Below are 21,361 nucleotides of genomic sequence, written 5' to 3' on the forward strand. Positions count from 1 at the left end.
GATCCCATGCCTTCTGACTTTCTGAATAAGCCTACCATGTGGAACCTTATCAAATGCCTTTGTAAAATCCATGTAGATTACATCCACTGCACTACTCTCATCTATATGCCTGATCACCTCCTCAAAGAACTCTATCAGGCTTGTTAGACACAACCTGCCCTTCACAAAGTGACTCTCCCTGATCAGACCATGATTCTCTAAATGCCCATAGATCCCATCTCTAAGAATCTTTTCCAACAGCTTTCCCACCACAGACGTAAGGTTCACTGATCTATAATTACCTGGACTATCCCTACCACCTTTTTTGAACAAGGGGACAACATTCGCCTCCCTCCAATCCTCTGGTACCATTCTCATGGACAATGAGGACATAAAAATCCTAGCCAGAGGCTCATCAATCTCTTCCCTCCCTTTGTGGAGCAGCCTGGGTAATATTCCGTCAGGCTCCTGGGACTTATCCGTCCTAATGTATTTTAACAACTCCAACACCTCCCCTCCTTTAATATCAACATGCTCCAGAACATCAACCTCACTCATATTGTCCTCACCGTCATCAAGTTCCCTTTCATTAGTGAATACTGGAGAGAAGAATTCACTGAGGACCTCGCTCACTTCCACAGCCTTCCGGCATATCTTCCCACCTTTATCTCTAATCGGTCCTACCTATACTCCTGTCATCCTTTTGTTCTTCACATAATTGAAGAATGTCTTGGAGGTTTCCTTTACCCTACTCGCCAAAGCCTTCTCATGCCCCCTTCTTGCTCTCCTCTGCCCCTTCTTAAGCTCCTGTCTTGCTGCTCTATATTCCTCAATAGACCCATCTGACCCTTGCTTCCTAAACCTCATGTATGCTGCCTTCTTCCACCTGACTAGATTTTCCACCTCACTTGTCACCCATGGTTCCTTCACCCTATCGTTCTTTATCTTCCTCACTGAGACAAATTTATTCCCAAACATCGACCACGTGTCCATAGTACATTTCCCTGCAAAAACATCATCCCAATTCACACCCGCAAGTTCTAGCCTTATAGCCTCAATTTGCCCTTCCTCAATTAAAATTTTTTCTGTCCTCTCTGATTCTATCATTTTCCATGATAATGTTAAAGGCCAGAGAGCGGAAGTCACTGTCCCCCAGATGCTCACCCACTGAGTGATCTGTGACCTGACCAGGTTTGCTACATAATACTAGATCTAGTATGGCATTCCCCCTAGTCAGCCTGTCAACATACTGTGACAGGAATCTGTCTTGAACACACTTAACAACCTTTCCAAAATTACTGAAACCTATCAATGCAAGATTTATAAAATATTGCATTTATGTTTCATATGACCTCTACCTGTAAGATGTACCTTGAAGAGAATACAGAATTATAATAGACTTACACTGAAGTTAAAACAGTCAGAGCCAGCAGTGTTTGCATTTGTTACAAAATATATTTGTAAACCAAACTTCCCTCAATGAAAATGTGTACAATGGAATAATTAAAAACAAAGTAGAACAGTTGGCGTTATACATTATTGGGAATTGCATAAGCAATACCTAGAAGCTTCATTTTCTTCAGTTTTGGTAGTATATACATTTGTAAAATCTAGATTTTAATGCATCTACATTACAATGGGTTAAATACACAAATTTTCATTTAAAAATATTCATAAATTCACCTCTAATTCAGTATCTAGGCACTTCAGTGTTTACATACATTGAACAATACTTATTTACTGACCACAAACACCAGCATACAAATTGTTTTCAGTATTAAACGCATTTTGGAAACCAGCCATTAAACACCTTGGTGGACCAAAGCAAAATTATAAGGGAACACTTCACTGAAATGTTAGCCAATTAGACTTGGTGCTGAACAAAAACAAAATGCTGCCACAATTTAATAGGAGTCACTGATTCTGAGTAGTGCAGATCTTTATGTCCATAGGACCAATTTAACCTGTAAATGTGCATGAATTTCAATTCATCTTGTTGTATTCACAAAATCAAGATCGACAAATGTCACTTGATAAACTATTTTCAGAACATGCATCTTAGAAAATAAAAATTAGGAAATTCTCATTAAATATTGCACATTAGGAATTACAGAGTTTACTGAAATCATGCTAACATTTTTCTCAAAAGCTTTATATTCCATAGGCTTTATATTCATGTTTTATGAAGTTGTCACAAATACACAGATCTTCAAGAAATTTGCCTGGAGTAGAGAATAATTAATCACTGAGGGACATCTTGATTTGGAACAAGGAATTTTAAATTTGAAACATCAATTTAATTTCCTGACAAGTTAGAATTCAATGGATCAAGAGACAGAATGAGTTTCACCAGGTCTATCAGTATTTCTCACACGAGTCAACATTTTCTAATGAGATTTAAAATTCTTTAGCAGATTCTGTTAAAAGCACTAAAATATTTAAATGGCTTCATGTTAAAGATGCTACAATTTAAAGTACACTTAGAATTAAAATTTAATGTTTTAACACAACCAAATCAAATTATATCCTTTGATTGATTTCTCCAATGTCCATCAACTACATTGCAGAAAAAAGGCAGTTCAAAAGACCATTAAGCACATTTTGAAAAGAAATACAATTCTCCACTAAACCATCCAGGTGATGGCTTTATGCTTGGTAGAACTGCATTAGTACACAGTTCTTTACAAAGATATTTCTGGGCATTTTATGAGATTTGCAAATGACGTGTTAAAATGAGAGATTTGTCTTAACATTGTTGTTTCCCCAAAGTAATTGTCTATTATTTGAAACTAGAAAACAATCGTTCCTTCTCAAAATCATAAATTTATAACTAACTCACACTTTCCTACAACAATCTTGTTTCTATCAGAATCAAAGTTTAGCTTAATTAAAAATACAGCTTCCATTTTATTCAAGCAGTCTGTTAATAGATCAAATTTGGAAGTTGCAATGCAGGAGGCAGCTGACTTGTACCAATGCTCCAAGAAGACACCCTCAGCTTCTCAATCCAGGAGTAAAAAAGTTAAACAGATGTTGAAAACAATAGGCACGCAACTTCCTTTGCTTAGAAGTACAAGTTAGGTATCCCTTCTCTGAAATGCTTGGGGCCAAAAGTGTTTCCAATTTCAGACATTTTTGGAGTTTGGAATATAATTATATATAAAACTTGCGATCACCATCATTTCTGACTGAATTTATACGCCACCGGTAAGCAGTCTTTGTCTTACACTTGCTCATTACACATCTATACTTAACAGTAAAAATTACTACAAACTACTAACATAATGAAAATATAATGTGTGCAGGGTAACAAACGCAGCACAGCAGCTTCAGGAGAATAGCTGAATCAGCTGTTGAACAACAAACAACAGGCTTTCAGTCTTCACCTATAATGTCGTGTTTAGATTAAAAGGTTACAGTACACTATTTGTGTTTTAACCTTTCTAAAGTTTTATGTAAGGTATAAAAACAATCAGCATTGGAGATTTGTTCTGGTGTTGGATTTTCATCAGTGATGATCTTCGCAACTTATCAATAAATTTCTCTGCTGCTTCATGATCAGGAGACACTATTTTAAGATTTCTTTTAAATCTTCAAAAATTTAATGTCACGCCTCTTCTTAAATTTCTGCAACTAGCCAGCTGAATATTCACAATTACCTTCAATTTTCAGTTCGTCATGATAGATCTTTGCTTGTTTCGTGATCAGCATACTGTTGAATGACATACGTTCACTGACAAATCCATTCTTTCAATACATGATTCATTTCTTCATTTTCACTTTATGCAGCATTTTTCTATTTTTCATTAATTTCTGTTCATTACATATGTGAGAATACTTCTCAGAACTGTATAATGCACAGAGATTTATGCATTGCCTGGGAACCTTCCTAGCGCCTTGTGGAATTTTCCATCTGTGATGTCATGTCAGCGCTCAAAAAAAATTCGGATTTTGGAGGCTTTTGGATTTTGGAATTTTGGATAAGGGTACTCAACCAGTGTTACTAAAATTGGTAGTTTTACAGTTTCATCATCATGTGCTGAGTTGAATAAAGTGGGCGATTATGGTCTTTGACCTTAATTGTTCTTGGCAAATTTTTCTACAGAAATAATTTGCCATTGCCTTCTTCTGGGCAGTGTCTTTACAATTTGGGTGACCCCAGCCAGTATCAATAAACTTCAGAGATTGTATGACTGGCGTCAGTGGTCATCAAACCAGAACTTGTGATATGCACATACAACCCACTCCCATGACTTCACATGACCTTGATGATGACCTGCAGGCTAGCGGAGGAAAGGAGCGCCTTACACCTCCTTTGGTAGAGACACATCTCCACCCCGCCACCAATGGTTTATAGTTTAGATTAGGGGCTCGCAACTTTTATTATGCCATGGACCAATACCATTAAACAAGGGGCTCATGGACTCCAAGTTGGGAACCCCTGGTTTAGACAGAGAATTTATTTAAAGTGATTTTAGGCATAATATTTTCCATCTCCAAGACCACTAGGCTATTGTACAGTTAGGTACAAACAATAAATACTTTAAAACAAATGAATTAAGATCCTCAAATAGAGACATCTATTTGGAGCTTTGGACTTGGGGAATTTGTAATGTCATAAGCTACCGTGGTTAAGTAGGCCATTTAATACTAGTTTTTCAATTGGTCCTTCAACATTGTAATAAAACTGAAAACACGGATAACTACAGATAAAAGTAAATCTAAAATTAAAATGAATAAAAAGTTAATCTGTTAAGATGCTCATCTCATACAGCAATTTTTTCCTTGGATTCAGTGTTGCTGCTGTTTCCTGATGTCCTGGTTACCTGCTCCTCCGTGAATGTAATATAAGAATACACCAAACTCCCCGCAATGCTGTCAAAACAAAAGGCATTTGAAAGGATGACATCTCAATGTATTAATGATGCCAAGTTTAATTAGCAAAATTACAGAACCTGGCAGGCCAAAGAGATCGCTTGAAGATGAACTGAATACTAGGACCTCAAAGGAACTCTATCCTATTAAACTGAGTGTTATACAATGCATCTGTTACATCTTTTTCTTAAAGAAAACTGTGCCATAGTAAGTCCTTCCAATAGTCTGCAAACTTCCTCCTAATGACCCAACATGAGGAGAGTCAAGAGAATATATGCACAATACTAATCTATGAAAATGATAAATCTGATAAATGCATTCTTATTTGCCCAGATTTCATTGCAACTAATGACTATTTAAACTTTGGAAACTAAAATGGTATCCAGTTACAACTGATTTGCACTTGACTAAACATCTTGTCATCTGACTCAAGCCCCAATGCAAGACACAAGCACAAGACAATCTTCAAATCAATCATGTGGAAGAGGATTTTAAATCAAGGGTTCTTGAGCATATTCCTTAATTACCACTGGTTAAAATATATTATCCAGTAATTTGTCTCATTCCCCTCATGGACACCTTGCAGGACACAAAATGGCTAGCACATTTACCCAGATAATTACTATCAGTGTATGTTAAAAATATAGCAATTTGTCATCCAGTACTTGGGAATATTCAACAAGATGAGAATGTAGCCCATTGAAGTATTAAAAAAATTTAGGTTTTCCAAACTATGACAGCAGAAATACTTTATCAAATGCTATGATTCCCAAACTTCAGAGGAAAGTGATTAAAATACCAACTCATCACTAACCTGATATTTAATCCAATGAAGTTAGTCCACGTGAATATATAATCTCCACCAAGAAACATTCCAATGTAAGTCACCAAAATATTCTGATGGAAAATATTTAAAAAAAAGCTTTTTAGAATGCTAAAACGCACGCTGTGTATAAACTTGAGGAAAGTAGATCAAGCAAGCCACTGGACATGCTTGAAACAAGATGGCAATACAAAGAATGAATGATCAAAATGCTTTTAAATTCAAACAGAGGAAGATTTCTAATACAGCTTAAGTATGCATTTTGAAAGACAATGCACTTCATGTTTGTTTATCAAAGTGGAAGCTAGGTGCTGATTCCATTTTTAGCAAGTTATTTTTGCGAACATTAAATATTGCCAAAATGAAACTCTCATCTTCAACTTTATTTCTTCTCTATTCTCTGGCTGCTTTACGGAGGCAGTGAGAAGTACAGAGTGTAGACAGTAGTCAGGAAGTTCCATTAAATATTACAAAGTTGATGCTTCAAATGGTATCATTTTTGGGCTGTTCTTCCTATGCTTGGAAATTTCCTCAAACCTATAGTGAATTCACTGTTGCATTCATCTTTCAGCTGGCTTCCAAATATCAACAAGAGAAGGACATTTGGCCCTTTAAGGCTGCTGCATCACTCAGTGCAATCATACCTGATCCCCTTCCTCCCCAGCTTATGCCTGGTTACTTTCCAAATATCCCTCAATGTCTTTGCAAAGGTTTTGATCATTTTATAGGGAAGACTTTACATAGAAAGGAGAAGACATAACTTAAATAAGACAGGAAAGCAATCATATCAGGACATTTGCTAAACACTAAAAGGTATACAGAAGGTCAATTAACAAATTAGTGCAAATTTCGGTAGCTCAATACACTGAAGAACTGTTGGTGAATCAAATGGCATCTGAGGGAAGATAGTTCTTTGACATCTTAATTCTGAACCTTTGGATCCACACACAGACAAGGCTGTACCTGATTGGTCTTTAACCAAAAACTGATATTGATTACACACACCTCAAAGTTCCCATTATTCTATGAAGATTTTTAAACAAAATATGAAGTGTTTGGGACAGGGTAAGGAACAGCAAAAAATATTTTATAGATTTTTCAAATGGGAAGAAGCTGCACATGGCAGTATACATCGTGCAAGTCTAAGGAAGATGAGGGTATGATTTTCATCCAAGTCTTTCAATATGGGAAAAAACTTGTAAGTTATGAAAGACTCTAAATTCTGACTGCAGAGTAACATTCAATATTGATCTGTTGTCAAGTTTAGGGAGAGGACAGCCAGAAGGGAAAAGGGCACAATTTGCAGTTTTGCTGGCAAAATTAAAATGTTAAGTTTGTTATACTGGATAGAACAGCTTCTAACTAGCTATATTCACACCAGAAAAACTTCCTTATCTGTCCCTGGTTGTGCATTTTTATTTAGCAAGAAACATTCAAAGTATTGAATGACTTTTGAAGCCTGCTTTTGGGCTTTAATGCAATGGTAATCAGAACAGCAGGGTTAGGCAATTTCCTATAAAAGAACACACCTTGTGCGCACAAGTAAAGCCGTTTTGTTTCGTATTTCAGCAGCTCAGGGGCAAGCTCCTAAAGCCAAAGACCCAGAAATGAGGTACCAGAAGACTGAAGAGAGGCTAATGCTTTTGCTTTATTTAAGAACGGTTGGAAGAACAAGCAAGGGAACTGAAGGCTGGTGAACCTAAAATTCAGTGGTGGGAAAGTTACTGGAGGAGATTTTAAAAGACATGATCTACCAGCATTTGTATACTAACAAGCATGGTTGTGTGCAATGGAAACCATGTCTCAAATTTGAACGGGTTTCTGTTTTGAAGAGGTGAGAAAGGGAATTCACTATGGCAAGATGGATTTTAACAAGGCCTTAATAAAGTCCCACATGGCAGGCTAGACTGGAAATTTAGATCAATTGGATACAAAGGGACTGGTGTTGGATCCACTGTTGCTTAACAATGCTGTTAACAAGGCTAGTAAGTTTGTGAGTGACACCAAATGGTGGTGTGGTGGACAGTGAAGGTCAACTAAAATTACAACAGGATCTTGATGAACTGGAGAAGTAGGCCAAGTAATGGCAGATAACATTTAACTCAGCCAAGTGCAAGGTATTTCATTTTGGCAAGATAAACCAGTGCAAGACATGCAGAGTAAATAGTGGAGCACTGGAGAGAGAGTTATAGAACAGAGATAACTATGGGACAGTATATTGTTCTCTGAAAAGGTGAAAGTCTGGCACACGGTTTCAGTCAGGATATTGGGAACAGGGATTGTGACGTCACTTACAAATTATCGCCAAGATCACATGAAATACTGTGCATTCGTGGTTGCTCAGTGGAAAGAATAATATTATTACTCTGGAAAGGATGCAGAAAACATTCACAAGAATGTTACTGGGACCAGAGGGCTTGAGCTATAAGGATAGAGTTCTTTCCCCTGGAGTGTAGGAGACTGAGAGACAACCTTATAGGATGCATATAAAATTATGAGGACATAAATAAGATGAATGGGCACAGCATTCTTATCAAGATAGGGGAGTCTAACACTAGAGGACATAGGTTTAAAGTGAGTGGAGAAAGATTTAACAAGGGACTCATGGGGTAACTTTTCCCAAACAGTGGATGGTGGGTATATGGAATGAGCTACCAGAGGAACCCATAGAGCCAGGTATAATTACAATGCTTAAAAGACATTTAGACTGTTAATATTAAGGTCTAGAGGGATACAAGGTCAAATGCTGATAGGTAGGCAACTTAGCCAACAGTGCGAAATTGAGGCCAAAGGGAAATGCTTCTGTGCTGTATAGTCAATATTAAAATACGCATCAAGTTTGTTCTGGATTAGACTGCAGCATGCAGAAGGTCCCTGGATTATGGAAGACCTGACCTACAAAAAGCTGATTTATTTTACTTTTAAAAACACACATTCTTCCAGACTCGATTTGCAGGTAAGGTACTTGAAATGTTTCACCAGGAAACAATGCAGAGATAACCCATACAGAAAAAAAGTGTTCCCTTCTAGTAAACATTGTTAACTGCAAGTCACTTCTTGTTAAAACACAAGCCCTTTTATTGAACTGCTATTAGTTCACTTGATGACTAGCAGGTCACTGTCATTCTACCTGGGCTGCATTCAGACAAACAAAAGTCATAGTTGACTTGCTGGTAAGAATTGTAACCATTCAGATCGGACATTTCCCCATCTATTCTTTGCAAATCAGTACACAGGACTATCAGGCTAAAGACTTCAGACTTCTGGGGCAGCAGGCTGAGGGGAGCAGACACCAACAGAATCAACAAACTCATCCGTAAGGCCAGTGATGTTGTGGGGATGGAACTGGACTCTCTCACGGTGGTGTCTGAAAAGAGGATGCTGTCTAAGTTGCATGCCACCTTGGTCAATGTCTCCCATCCACTACATAATGTACTGGGTGGGCACAGGAGTACATTCAGCCAGAGACTCATTCCACCGAGATGCAGCACAGAGCGTCATAGGAAGTCATTCCTGCCTGTGGCCATCAAACTTTACAACTCCTCCCTTGGAGGGTCAGACACCCTGAACCAATAGGCTGGTCCTGGACTTATTTCATAATTTACATATTACTATTTAACTATTTATGGTTCTATTACTATTATTTATGGTGCAACTGTAACAAAAACCAATTTCCCCCGGGATCAATAAAGTATGACTATGACTAAACAATTTCCCCAAAATGATAACTGCCAACCTATGGAAAATTCAAATTACTGACTACTCTTAGGAATTGGAACATCACGTAACCTGTGGATCCTGTTAGTGGTAAACAGCAATACAATTGATCTAGGTGTAGTTATGAAAGAGAATTCACCAGAACATAAATGCTGGAAGGGAATCTTCGACAATTATTCAGGGATTCTCAGCAGTATAAGGATGGGATGGGATTCATCTGTAATTAACCTAAATAAGCCCTGACTTCAAATTATAGCTGGTATTTGAGGGCAGAACTAGGGTAGACTGCTTGCCATATACTGCAGTTTTATTTCTCCCATCCTAACCAAAGGAACTGCTCAAAGAGAAGGCCTTCACCACTACAAAGCATTCAAGCACGTCGAACAGAACTAGCTGAAAATGAAGAAAAATATGCCATTAATAAGCCTCCATGTTTCAAGACTTGGATATCGCATTGGAGTATTGTGAAAGCATATACCTGGCTTTCCATTAATGAATGATCACGCATGTCAGAAAGGATTAAATATGCCTCTGCACCTTTTAACAATACTATGGCCAAGCAAAAGTAAATCAAGTATTACAGAATAACTGACAAGTTGATATCACAGAAAAACAAAACTGAAATCACACTGAATACAAAATATGACCTTTGAAAGACAAACGAAAGGGCATGCCAAATATTAAAGAAATCTTAACATATTTTGTCCCATCTTACCTTAACACAGCCAACAATTGTGGTGGTAAGAGCAGAATTATACTGTGTACACAGAACTGTAGAGTACATGAGGACAAACCTACAAAGTCAACAAAACACAATGACCCAAACTGCACACAAAATCAAAATGACAATTTAATTTTAATATTTTAAAATACTCAATACTTAAAATAAAGATTTGCTCCATACTTAAAAAGTAGATTAGAAATTCAAGGAGTCACATATCCTTGTAAGGCATTATGGAGTTTGAATGGAAATTGCACATCTTGTTCTATGCACTTGGTCAAGAATTTAATTGTAGTAATGTCACATTTGTTAAAACTGTGAGGTGCAGGTGGTCAGTTACTTTTATTTTCCAGGAAGGTTGCCAACCTCTAATATTTGTGGCCAAAATATTATTTGCCAACTTTTAGTGAGCCTGTTCACCATTAACGGCTTCCCTTTTACTAGCACAGACTACATCTGAGAAACTGCAATTGGAATTAAATTCTTTACAAGCAACAATTTTCCAAATTTATCAGCCAGCAAGGTTTTGAAGAAGATGTAGAGGAATTCTTGCAGTGATGTCCTTAACTGAAAGAATTTCCTTCGATCAACAGGTTATACAAATTATTGGCTAGGCAGAGTATTGTGTACAGTTCTGGTCACAACTTTTAGCAAGGATGCAGTAGGAATAGTGTGCAGAAGAAATTCATCAAAATGTTGTTTGGAATGGAGCACTGTGGTTACCAAGAGAATGGATAGACTGGGTTCATTCTCACTGGAATGTAGGAAGCTGAGGGGTGATCTTACAGAGGTTTATAAAAAATAAGGAGCATAGATAGGATTGATAGAATGTTTTTCCTGGGGCAGGGGTTTCAGAACTGGATGGTACTATTTTAAGTTGAGAGAAGAATAATTTAAAGAAAATCTGAGGGGCAAGCTTTTCCACATAAAAGCTGGTGGTTACCTGGAACAAGCTTTCAGAGGAGTGGTTGGAGTACATACAATCACGTTTTGGGCAGGTACTTGGATAAGAGAGAGAAGGACATGGTCCTAATGTGAGCAAATAGGAATAGTGTAGTTAGACATTTTGGTTAGCATTGGATGAAGTGGGCCAAAAGAACATTTTTCTGTGCACTACATATCTAGGACTCTAAGATTAACTATAACTACCTTTTATCACATCTGCTATGACTCCAATGGATTCTTCCCAACTCGGTCTTCTATTTCACTGCAGATTGTACTTGATAAAAATGGTACCTTGCGGTAAAGTGACTCGCTTCTGGAGGTCGGCTGTGATGAGACCTTGAACTAGTAATTCTTGCAGACCCAAACCATTATATACAATTCTCTCTCTTCATCTTATTTACAGGGTACAAGGGAACCACCAGTACAGACTTTAGAGTACACCCCTAATCATCTTGACAATTGGAGAAAAATCCCTTAGCACCCTGCTTTTAAACATGTAACCACACATTTAAGACTTTGAATGTTAGTACTTTTAAAATATTACACTTAAAAAAATGCTATTTAAAATAAAGAAAAATTAGCTCAAAGAAGCCAATTAATTTTATAGAGACAAGTGTGACATTTTAAGCATCAAGGATAGGTTCAAATAAGTTAATGCAACATTGACTTTTAACTCAAGTGATCTGGGATACAACACAGGAGGATGCATTTCAGTTGTACATGTGCTTAATCAGACTCCCCTCTGAATTAGTGTTCAGTGTTGGGCACAATGTGAGAGCGACTGTAGCACAGATTCACCAGAATGACAGAAGGACTGAAGTTTCAGTTATCACAACAGGCTGCTTCAAGGTGTAGCATTAGCCTGGAATGCAAAATGAGCCCATTTCCATTTCAGTTCACCAAATATGTCAAAAGGTGCTAAATTAAATCTACGTTTTCCAAAAGCTAGTAACATCGTGCTGATTTCCACTTTTAAACTCAACGGCTGTCCAACAAGCAACACACAAAGTTGCTGGTGAACGCAACAGGCCAGGCAGCATCTCTAGGAAGAGGTACAGTCGACGATTCAGGCCGAGACCCTTCGTTAGGACTAACTGAAGGAAGAGTTAGTAAGAGATTTGGTCTCTTACTAACTCTTCCTTCAGTTAGTCCTGACGAAGGGTCTCGGCCTGAAACGTCGACTGTACCTCCTCCTAGAGATGCTGCCTGGCCTGCTGCGCTCACCAGCAACTTTGATGTGTGTTGCTTAAATTTCCAGCATCTGCAGAATTCCTGTTGTTTGCTCACCAACAACTTGCCCAAACAGAAATATTTGACATGTTAGGTTAAACAATATGCTTTGGTATTGAATCTGATTATAAATAGCATAAAAGCTTGTTTGCCCCCTCATCCAATGCTAGCATATGTACTTTTTAAAAAAAATAATCAGGATACTGCATAATTTTCAGGAGTATTCCAATTCTTTATTTATTGGCCTCATACCTCTGATTAAATGAATGCTGTTATTGGTACCTTATCTGGAAATGTTTTGAATAGTCTTAGAACCTGCACAGCCCATAGAGTATCACATCGAATGATGAAGAGGTTCACAAGCATTTACCCCTCTAACAGAATTAACTGGAAATCACTCAGTGGGAGAAGAAATGGAGTGGAATCTACTGTTTGCTATACAATTATAAACCTGCCAATTTCTTTAGAGGAGTTTATGTACATGATTACACTTACCCCATTACACAGGACAGCAGATACTGTGACACAAACATTTCATTTGACCAGCCTTCAAAATTGACTGCCTGGGAAATAAAACAATTTCTTAAAGTGAAGTTTACAGGTGAAATATGTCTCAATTACTGCTTGATGAACCACATAATGTAATCGTACAAAATAATTTATTTAACTGACAAGACTACGAGGTGCATCAGTGTAATGGTACACAGGAAGGAGGGATGATACCAAGAGCTATTCAAGAGCAACTCCAAAGCATCAAATCAAACATGGGCAAGGAATCCTTGTACCTATCCTTTACTGATGAATCAGTGTTCCTCCATATTGGGCAACAGAGAAGCACTGAAAGCAGCAAAAACATAGTAAGTACACACAAGGGGTGGGAGACTTTAATGGCAATCACCAAGGCTGGCTTAGCAGCACTAGCTCTGAGCTAGCCCTGAAGGACCTAGCTATTATACTAGGTCAGTGGTCAGTGCACTTAGTACTCAGGATACATTCCTGGAAACAGAAATGCTAACAGAATAAGGAGTCAATTTTATATGGCATGGTTTGGTTTTACTGTCATTTTTCTATTATAAACAATTAATGCTTAGGATATTACAATATAATTCATTAAACACACAATGAAACTTAACACAACATACAATGTAAACTGACAAAACTAACTTATGAACACAGCAACGGAGGTGGCCACGGAATGAAGAGACTATGGCTGAGTGGATAAGCCAGGTGATTACTCAACCTACTGGTGATAAAGAGCCAGATGTACCACTTCATTTTTGAAGACCAAATTAACTGTCCCTTCCTCTCATGCAGCAGACTTCTGTATACGGAGATGCTTTCTAACGTTCTCTTTACATCACTTGCTAACCTTTTTCCAGATACCATTGTCTTCATATACTTGAATAGCCATCCTTTCAAAATAATACAAGCTGCAGCACATAAATCTTTGTTAAGACAATATATTACCATACTCTAATTGGCCGAGTTACAACTGCCAGATCAATGCAAGGAGATTATACCTTTGGGCATTTTGATCAACACTTTGTGGGTGAGTTAATGTAAATCTCTTAGATTCCAAATATACGTAAGGCAACAAATGTTATCTCTTAAAACCCGCTTCAAAATTTAACACAGCTTCGTTAGTCATGTTACAAATAAAAGTACACAAAATCCTGATCCCTGATCCCTAGACACAAAAACTTTGGCTTCACTCCTCTTGCTCCCCTTCTGTCCCCCAAATTCCCACCACTCTTAACTGAGAATTTGTTACAGTACCTGCTAGGAACACACTCAAATAAACCACCCCTTGAGAGTAAAACAGAAGTTCTATTCTACACTAGTCTCCCCAGTACATTTTCCCGCTAAAAAAGGTACACAGTCATACCTTTCACACTCCAACTGGGCAGACACCATGTCTATATAATACATTCAACTATTCTATCGTGCCAAAATAGCCATAAGCTGAGGCCTCATACAAATGACCTAGTGTGCATCTGCCAAACATTAACTCATTTGTATTAAGACAGTTTTTAGGCAGAAATACAATTTAAAATATTATCCAAGATAAATCATTTTATGAATCATCAACTATACTTCCTTGAAACAAAAGACAAACTTAAAGAGCAAATTCCATTCCCTCCAATTCAGAGGAGTTATTTGTGAAAGTTTCTTTACTTTTCCTTCTCCTAGAACTCTTCATGATTCACAAAAAGTAAAATAAAATTCCTAAAAAGGTCCATACTGCTTCACAATACAGCAATTTTATTCGCAATATCCCAGGATCTAAATCTGAAACATCCAATATCCTAGTTCTATATGGGGTACCACATCAAAGGATATATTTGAAAAATAAAGTTCATAATATTAGAGACAACATTGAAATAGACAAGAAAGTTGAATAGTTAATTCAACACCGAGAATGGTCAAAAATTGGTCATCATCTGATTCTAAGATGTACTGAGTGGTGTATCATATGAACTAAAGCTGCAAATTCAACAACAATTTATACAATGTGTGCTGGAATTATAACATAAATGTGTGAGGGAACGCAACTACAAATAGAAATTAGGTAGAAAGGTATATGGAGTATATGGGCCAAATGAGTGGACAATGATTCTTACTGCTGGTTGTACGTTCTCCACGGGTGTTGTGGTTTCCTTCCACATTCCCAAGATGTACGGGTTTGTAGGTTAACTGGTCACATAAGTATAACTGGGCCAGAAGGGACTGTTACTGTACTGTATCTCTAAATAAATAAAAATAAAATCTGGGAAAGAGTGAAATGCAGGAAAATATGGAAGTGTCAACTTTAGCATGAAACAAAGTGTTATTCAAATGAAAGACTACAGAGTTGCAAGATGCAGAGAAATGCAGTTGTCCTAATTTATGATTTGTAAAGTGCTAGTATCCCAGAACAATCAGTAATTTAGAGAAAAATGATATTGTTTGCTCCAAGTAGAAATGAATCCCAAAGGAGAGATTAACCTCCAGTTTTACAGGGAATTGATGAGACCTCTCTTTTACTACCCTGTCATCTGGAATGTTGTATGTAGTATCACTCTCCTCATTTAAGGATAAATCTTGGTACGTTTGTAAGCATTTCTGAGAGGATTTACTTAATATGCAAGAGTATCTATTGGAATTTAGTAAACCGAGATAATGATGAATATAAAAAGACCTCGCGGGATCTTGACAGAAAAGTTTCCTCTTGTGACAAAACCTGCAACAGCAGTCGGGTGGGTGGGGGGGGAGGGGATTGTTTAACAAAGATTCAATTTGAAGGCAGATATCAGGAAGTAGCTCCAAATATTCATGACCTTTTCAGTAAAGCACTCTTTCTCAAAGTGTGAGAAGCATTCTGAAGTAAAAGGTAGCTAGTTACCTGTTAAGTGGGGCTGGATGGCGGTGGTGTCCGAAAATTATGTGGATAGGTGGGAATATGGGAATATAGAACTGACATAATAATCAAAGCAGCTAACGGTCGTTATTACTAGGTTTGATGGCTTAATTTAGGCCCAACCATTTCTAATTAATTTTCAGTTAATATATTCTCAAAGGAAATAAAGTTAGATTCAGCTTATGTGCTCCTTCAATTGCAAAGCAACAACAATTACCAAAGTCACCTTGCTCCTTCAAATAGTAATGTTAAAAGTTTACACAGAAGTATATTAGTATAACCTTAACATCAGGCACTTACTGCCATACTTTCACAAGACTGGCACTAAATTAGTTATACCAGGAATAGCATTAACATTTTAAAACCCCAAAATACAATTTAATCATGGATAATGTACAATCCACTCTAAACTCAAAATTTATTGCAATCACTTTGTTTTTATAACAAGAACACCTCCCACAGAAAGACCAATGTCATGGCCTATCTAAATATAGCAATGCCACAGCAAGTTTACTGCACTACCTTCAAAATGTTTGCTGAGGACTTCTAGGGGGAAAAAACATCCAACAAACCCAGGGACTCCATTTTTCAAGAATACCAATTAGACAAGTAGAGATTAATTCAGAAAAAAGTGACACAAGTAACATTCAAGTTCATGCAATTATAAAACAGCTTAAAAGTAACAGAACTTCCTAAAACAATTCAGAATATCAAAATTTTGATACCATCCTACACGGTGCAGATGGTTAAAAGCTTGGTAGAGTAAAAATTTTAGGAAATGCAGTGAGGGGAGAAGAATTCTAGAAGTTTGGAGTTCAGACCTCTCTATCAATGGTGAATCAATACAATTCAGAGAAATTCGCATGCTTAAAATTGGTGCTGTGCTAAGTATTGTAGGACAGGAGACTATTAGAGGAGTTGGGATTAGGGATTGATAGCTGTGGAAGCATGGAGTAAATCTTTTTAAAAGCACGTAGTTGGAGAAACTGGGAAAATAGATGGCGTCCTTGCAGGAGGTAGGGTAGGAGGTACAGCTAAGAAAGCTACAAGATCCAGTGCACTTGTAATTGGTTGCTAATCTGTCTCCTAACAGAGGTCAAGAAAAGGAAGGAGTCAGGTATGGGCCACATGAAAACGACAGCAAATGGGCAGCAAAAGTACTTATCCAAACTTCATTAAATGTTGAAATCAAACCCACATTCACCGCTTCTAGCTCATTCCACACACCCACCATCCTGAGTGAAGTTGTTCCCCTTCACGATCCCCTTAAAAATGCCACCTTTCACCATTAACCCAGACCTCTAGTTCATGTCTCACCCAACCTCAGTGGAAAAAGCCTGCTTGCATTTACCCTATCTATACCCTTCATAATTTTGTATTTTTCTACCAAAACTCCCCTCATTCTCCTATGCTCCAGGGTTTAAAGTCTTAACCTTTCCCAGTAACTGAGATCCAAGTCCTGGCAACATCCTTGTAAATTTTCTCAGAACTCTTTCAATCATATTGGCATCTTTAATAGGGAGAAAGTAAATCTGACTTAGCAGTATTTCAGTGAAGTAAAGGAAATTACAGTGGTATGAGCAAGGAGCTGGCCAAAGTAAATTGGAAGGAGGTGTTGGCAGGGATGACAGCAGCACAGCAATGGTGTGAGTTTCTGGGAAAAATTAGGAAGGTGCTAGATAGATGTATTCCAAAAGCAAAGAAATACTCAAATGGCAAAACAGTACAACCGTGGCTGACAAGGGAAGTCAAAGCTAATGGAAAAGCAAAAAGAGAGGGCATACAAAGCAAAAATTAGTGGGACGACAGAGAATTGGGAAGCTTATAAAACCCTACAGAGAGCAAATAAAAGAATCATTAGGATGAAAAAGATGAAATATGAAAGCAAGCTAGCAAACAATATCAAAGTGGATAGTAAAAGCTTTTTCAAGTGTGTAAGAAATAAAAGAGAGGAGACTGGATATAGGACCACCAGAAAATGAGGCCAGAGAAACAATAACGGAGGACAAGGAGATGGCAGATGAACTAATTAAGTTGCATCAGTTGGTTTCACTACGAAAGACATTAGCAGTGTGCCAGTTGTTGAAGACTGAGGGAAGAAAAGTGGGTACAGTTACTATTACAAGGGAGAAGGTGCTCAAAAAACTGTAAGACCCAAGGGTACACAAGTCACCTGGACCTAATGAACTGTAGCTTAGGGTTCTGAAAAAGGTAGCAGTAGAGATTGTGAAGGCATTAGTAATGATCTTCCAAAATCACTGAACTCTGGCATGGTGTCAGAGGACCGGAAAATTGTAAATGTCACTCCACTTTAAGAAAGGAGGAAGGCAGCAGAAAGGAAATTACAGACCAGTTAGCCTGACCTCAGTGGTTGAGAAGATGTTGCAGTCAATTGTTAAGGATGAGGTTATGGAGTACTTGGTGACACAGGATAGGATAGTACAAAGTCAGCATGGTTTCCTCAAGGGAAAATTTTGACAAACCTGTTGGAATTCTTTGAGGAGATTACACATAGGATAGATAAAGGGGATGCAGTGGATTTTGTATACTTGGACTTTCAGGAGGCCTTTGACAAGGTGCCACACAAAGCTGCTTACCAAGTTAAGAGCCCATGGTATTACAGGAAAGTTACTGACATGGTTAGAGCATTGGCTGATTGTTTGGAGACAGCAAGTGGAAATAAAAGGATCCTTTTCTGGTTGGCGGCCAGTGACCAGTGGTGTTTCGCAGGGGTCGGTGTCGGGACCATTCTTTTTAATCAATGATTTAGATGACGGAATTGATGGCTTTGTTGCCAAGTTTACAGATGATACGAAGATTGGTGGAGGGGCAGATAGTGTTGAGGAAACAGGAAGGCTGCAGGAGGACTGAGATTAGGAGAATGGGCAAGAGAGTGGCAAATGAAATACAACGTTGGAAAATGCATGGTCATGCTCTTTGGTAGAAGTAATTATGCAGACTATTTCCTAAACAGGGAGAAAAGTCCAAAAATCTGAGATGCAAAGGGACTTGGGAGTCCTTATGCAGAACACTCTAAAGGTTAACTTGCAGGTAGAGTCAGTGGTAAGGAAGGCAAATATAATGTTAGCATTCATTTCAAGAGGTCCAGAATCCAAGAGTAAGGATGTGGTGCTGAGGGCTTATAAGACACTACTGAGGCTTCACCTCGACTACTGTGAACAGATTTGGGCTCCTCATCTAAGAAAAGATGCACTGGCATTGGACAGGGTCCAGAGGAGGTTCACAAGGATGATTCCGGCAATGAAAGGGTTATCATACAAGGAACCTTTGATAGCTCTGGGTCTGTACTCACTGGAATTTAGAAGGATGGGGGGTGGGGGTGGAATCTCATTGAAACCTTTCAAATGTTGAAAGGCCTAAACAGAGTAAATGTGAAAACGATGTTTCCCATGGTGGGAGAGTCTAGGACATGAGGGCACAGCCTCAAGATAGAGTGGCATCCATTTAAATCAGAGATGCAGAGAAGTTTCTTTAGCCAGAGGGTGGTGAATTTGTGAAACTTATTACCACAGGCAATTGTGGAGGCCAGGTGGTTGGATGTATTTAAGGCAGAGCTTGATAGGTTCTTGATTGGATATGGCATCAAAAGTTACAGGCAGAAAGCCAGGGAGTGGGGCTGAGGAGGGGAAAAAAGGATCAGCCATGTGAGAAGGCGGAACAAACTTGATGGGCTAATTCTGCTCCTATGTCTTATGGTGTTTCCTGTAGGTAGGTGACCGAAACTGCACACAATGCTCCAAATTAGGCTTCACCAACATGTATTTAACTTCAACACCCCAAGTTCAGCACTCAATACTTTATGAAGGCCAATGTGCCTTAAGTTCTCTACATGACGCTATCTGTAACGCCACTTTCAAGGAATTATGGATCTGTATTCCCAGATTTCTCTGTCTCAGTACCTTACCACTCACCATACAAGTCTTGCTTTGGTTTGTCCTCCCAGAATGTAACACCTCACTCTTCTCTGCATTAATTTCCATATGCCTGTTCTATTCAGTTTCCTGAATAGGACTTAAACGAGAACAGTTCCAAGTATCCCACAAAATGACAGGCATAACTCTGCAAACAAAAGGGGGTCAGAGGGGGCTATGAAGCCCTGGCACAGATGACAGAAAGGGGAAGGGGCTTGGTAGTGTCAAGAGAGAGGGGAGGGTGGGAGTGTTCAGTGAAGGTGGGGTAAGAGGAAGATGGAGTCTCTGATGACCCAAAAGCAGGCGGTGGGACTTGAGAAACACAATGGAGATGTTTGACGGAAGCACGAATTTAGCCAGGTGAAGGAGGGTGCTGGTGTAGGGGAGACTACCTGTACTTTGTAAGCACGGGGGGGTTTCAATGATTGTCAAGCTGGGTGACATTAACACACTGGAAAGGGATGACATCGACAACAGCAGCAGTAAGCAGTTAACAAATGTCAATTAACTCGAGTACTAGGAAAACAAATTTAAAAGACAGCTATTTAATGAAAACAGGGAGAACAAGAGGTGCATTTCATAAAACAAACTTGCAGAAGGGATCAGTGTGGGAATATCTGGAGATGATTCAAGTCAAGTTTGGGGTTAGGGGTTGGTGGGAGGGTGAACATCCGAGTTTGACTTTGTGCCATGGGAAAAGTAGTGAAGCAGCGAAGCAGCTGGCCATATGGTTTTAATCCTTACAATTAAGATTTTTAAGATAGCTTTGTGTCGAAATATACAGTGAAAATGTGTTCTTTGTTTCAATGACCAACAGTCTGAACGTGTGCTGGGCTTAGTCCACAAGTGTCACCATGCTTCCAGCACCAGGGTAGCATACCCACAACTTACTAACCCTAACCCATACATCTCAGGAATGTGGGAGAAAACCGGAGCACCTGGAATAAACACACGTGATCATGGGGAAAACATACAAACTCCTTGTAAACTGCAGAGTAAATGAACCTGGGCAGCTGGCACTGTAAAAGTTGCACTAACTGCAATGTTAGCATGCCATCTAATCAATCCCTTGTGACCAAAAACTTTAATTTTGTTACACTAGCTGGAGGAAAGGATTGAAAATAGTGAGAAAAATAAAACTGTTTGTAATACAGGAAAGAAGCTAAGCATTATAGACTGATCCTGTAATATTGAACAACATTTGGTAAACAATGCTAATGTTCATTAATGCTTTTCAATGTCCTACAAGATCTGCAGGAAAATCCTGTTTTGAGTTTGGTTTCTCTATAGCAGGAAGAAATCTACATCCATGTTGAGCTGCTTCAGTAGAAACATTTGAAAGCTAGACCCAACCATGTGATCATTTAAAAATATACCAACATTAGTAACATAGTATGCTAATTTAGATCCAAGCTGTTATGGCTCAGAAGCTGTACTGTCCATCTTACATTAGGATGGGGTGATGATCCAGGATTTGTATTGAGTAAGGTGATTTATGTCCAGAGATATTCTTGGTCACTTACAGCTCATTCTAATGGTTTATTTTCATCTTCCACTGCTATCAGCTAACAAGTTGTATATTTATGGACCGAGACGTCTCATTTGGTCATTGGATAATTGACTAACAGCACTTTTTCATTTTGGACAATTTATAATATTAAGCACCTTTTGCTCATTCGGACAACATTTTTTAAAATGCTAGACATCATACTTTTGGGTCACATCCCAACCTGTAAACTATA

At 38.4% G+C, this 21,361-nt stretch overlaps 1 protein-coding gene across 1 annotated transcript in view; it reads right to left on the minus strand.

Annotated features, from left to right (window-relative positions):
- Positions 1-1,389: 1,389 nt before the first annotated feature.
- Positions 1,390-21,361, minus strand: part of slc35d1a (solute carrier family 35 member D1a) — a 51,995-nt gene continuing 32,023 nt past the window's right edge. The window contains exons 9-12 of the mRNA XM_063064183.1: positions 12,786-12,853; positions 10,110-10,188; positions 5,669-5,751; positions 1,390-4,854 (exon numbers count right to left, since the gene is read on the minus strand). Of these exons, the coding sequence (XP_062920253.1) occupies positions 4,746-4,854; positions 5,669-5,751; positions 10,110-10,188; positions 12,786-12,853 (339 nt within the window). The 3' untranslated portion in view covers positions 1,390-4,745. The remainder of the gene's footprint in view (positions 4,855-5,668; positions 5,752-10,109; positions 10,189-12,785; positions 12,854-21,361) is intronic.

This window comes from Mobula hypostoma, chromosome 12 (genome assembly GCF_963921235.1).
Source record: "Mobula hypostoma chromosome 12, sMobHyp1.1, whole genome shotgun sequence".
Taxonomy (NCBI): Eukaryota; Metazoa; Chordata; class Chondrichthyes; order Myliobatiformes; family Myliobatidae; genus Mobula; species Mobula hypostoma.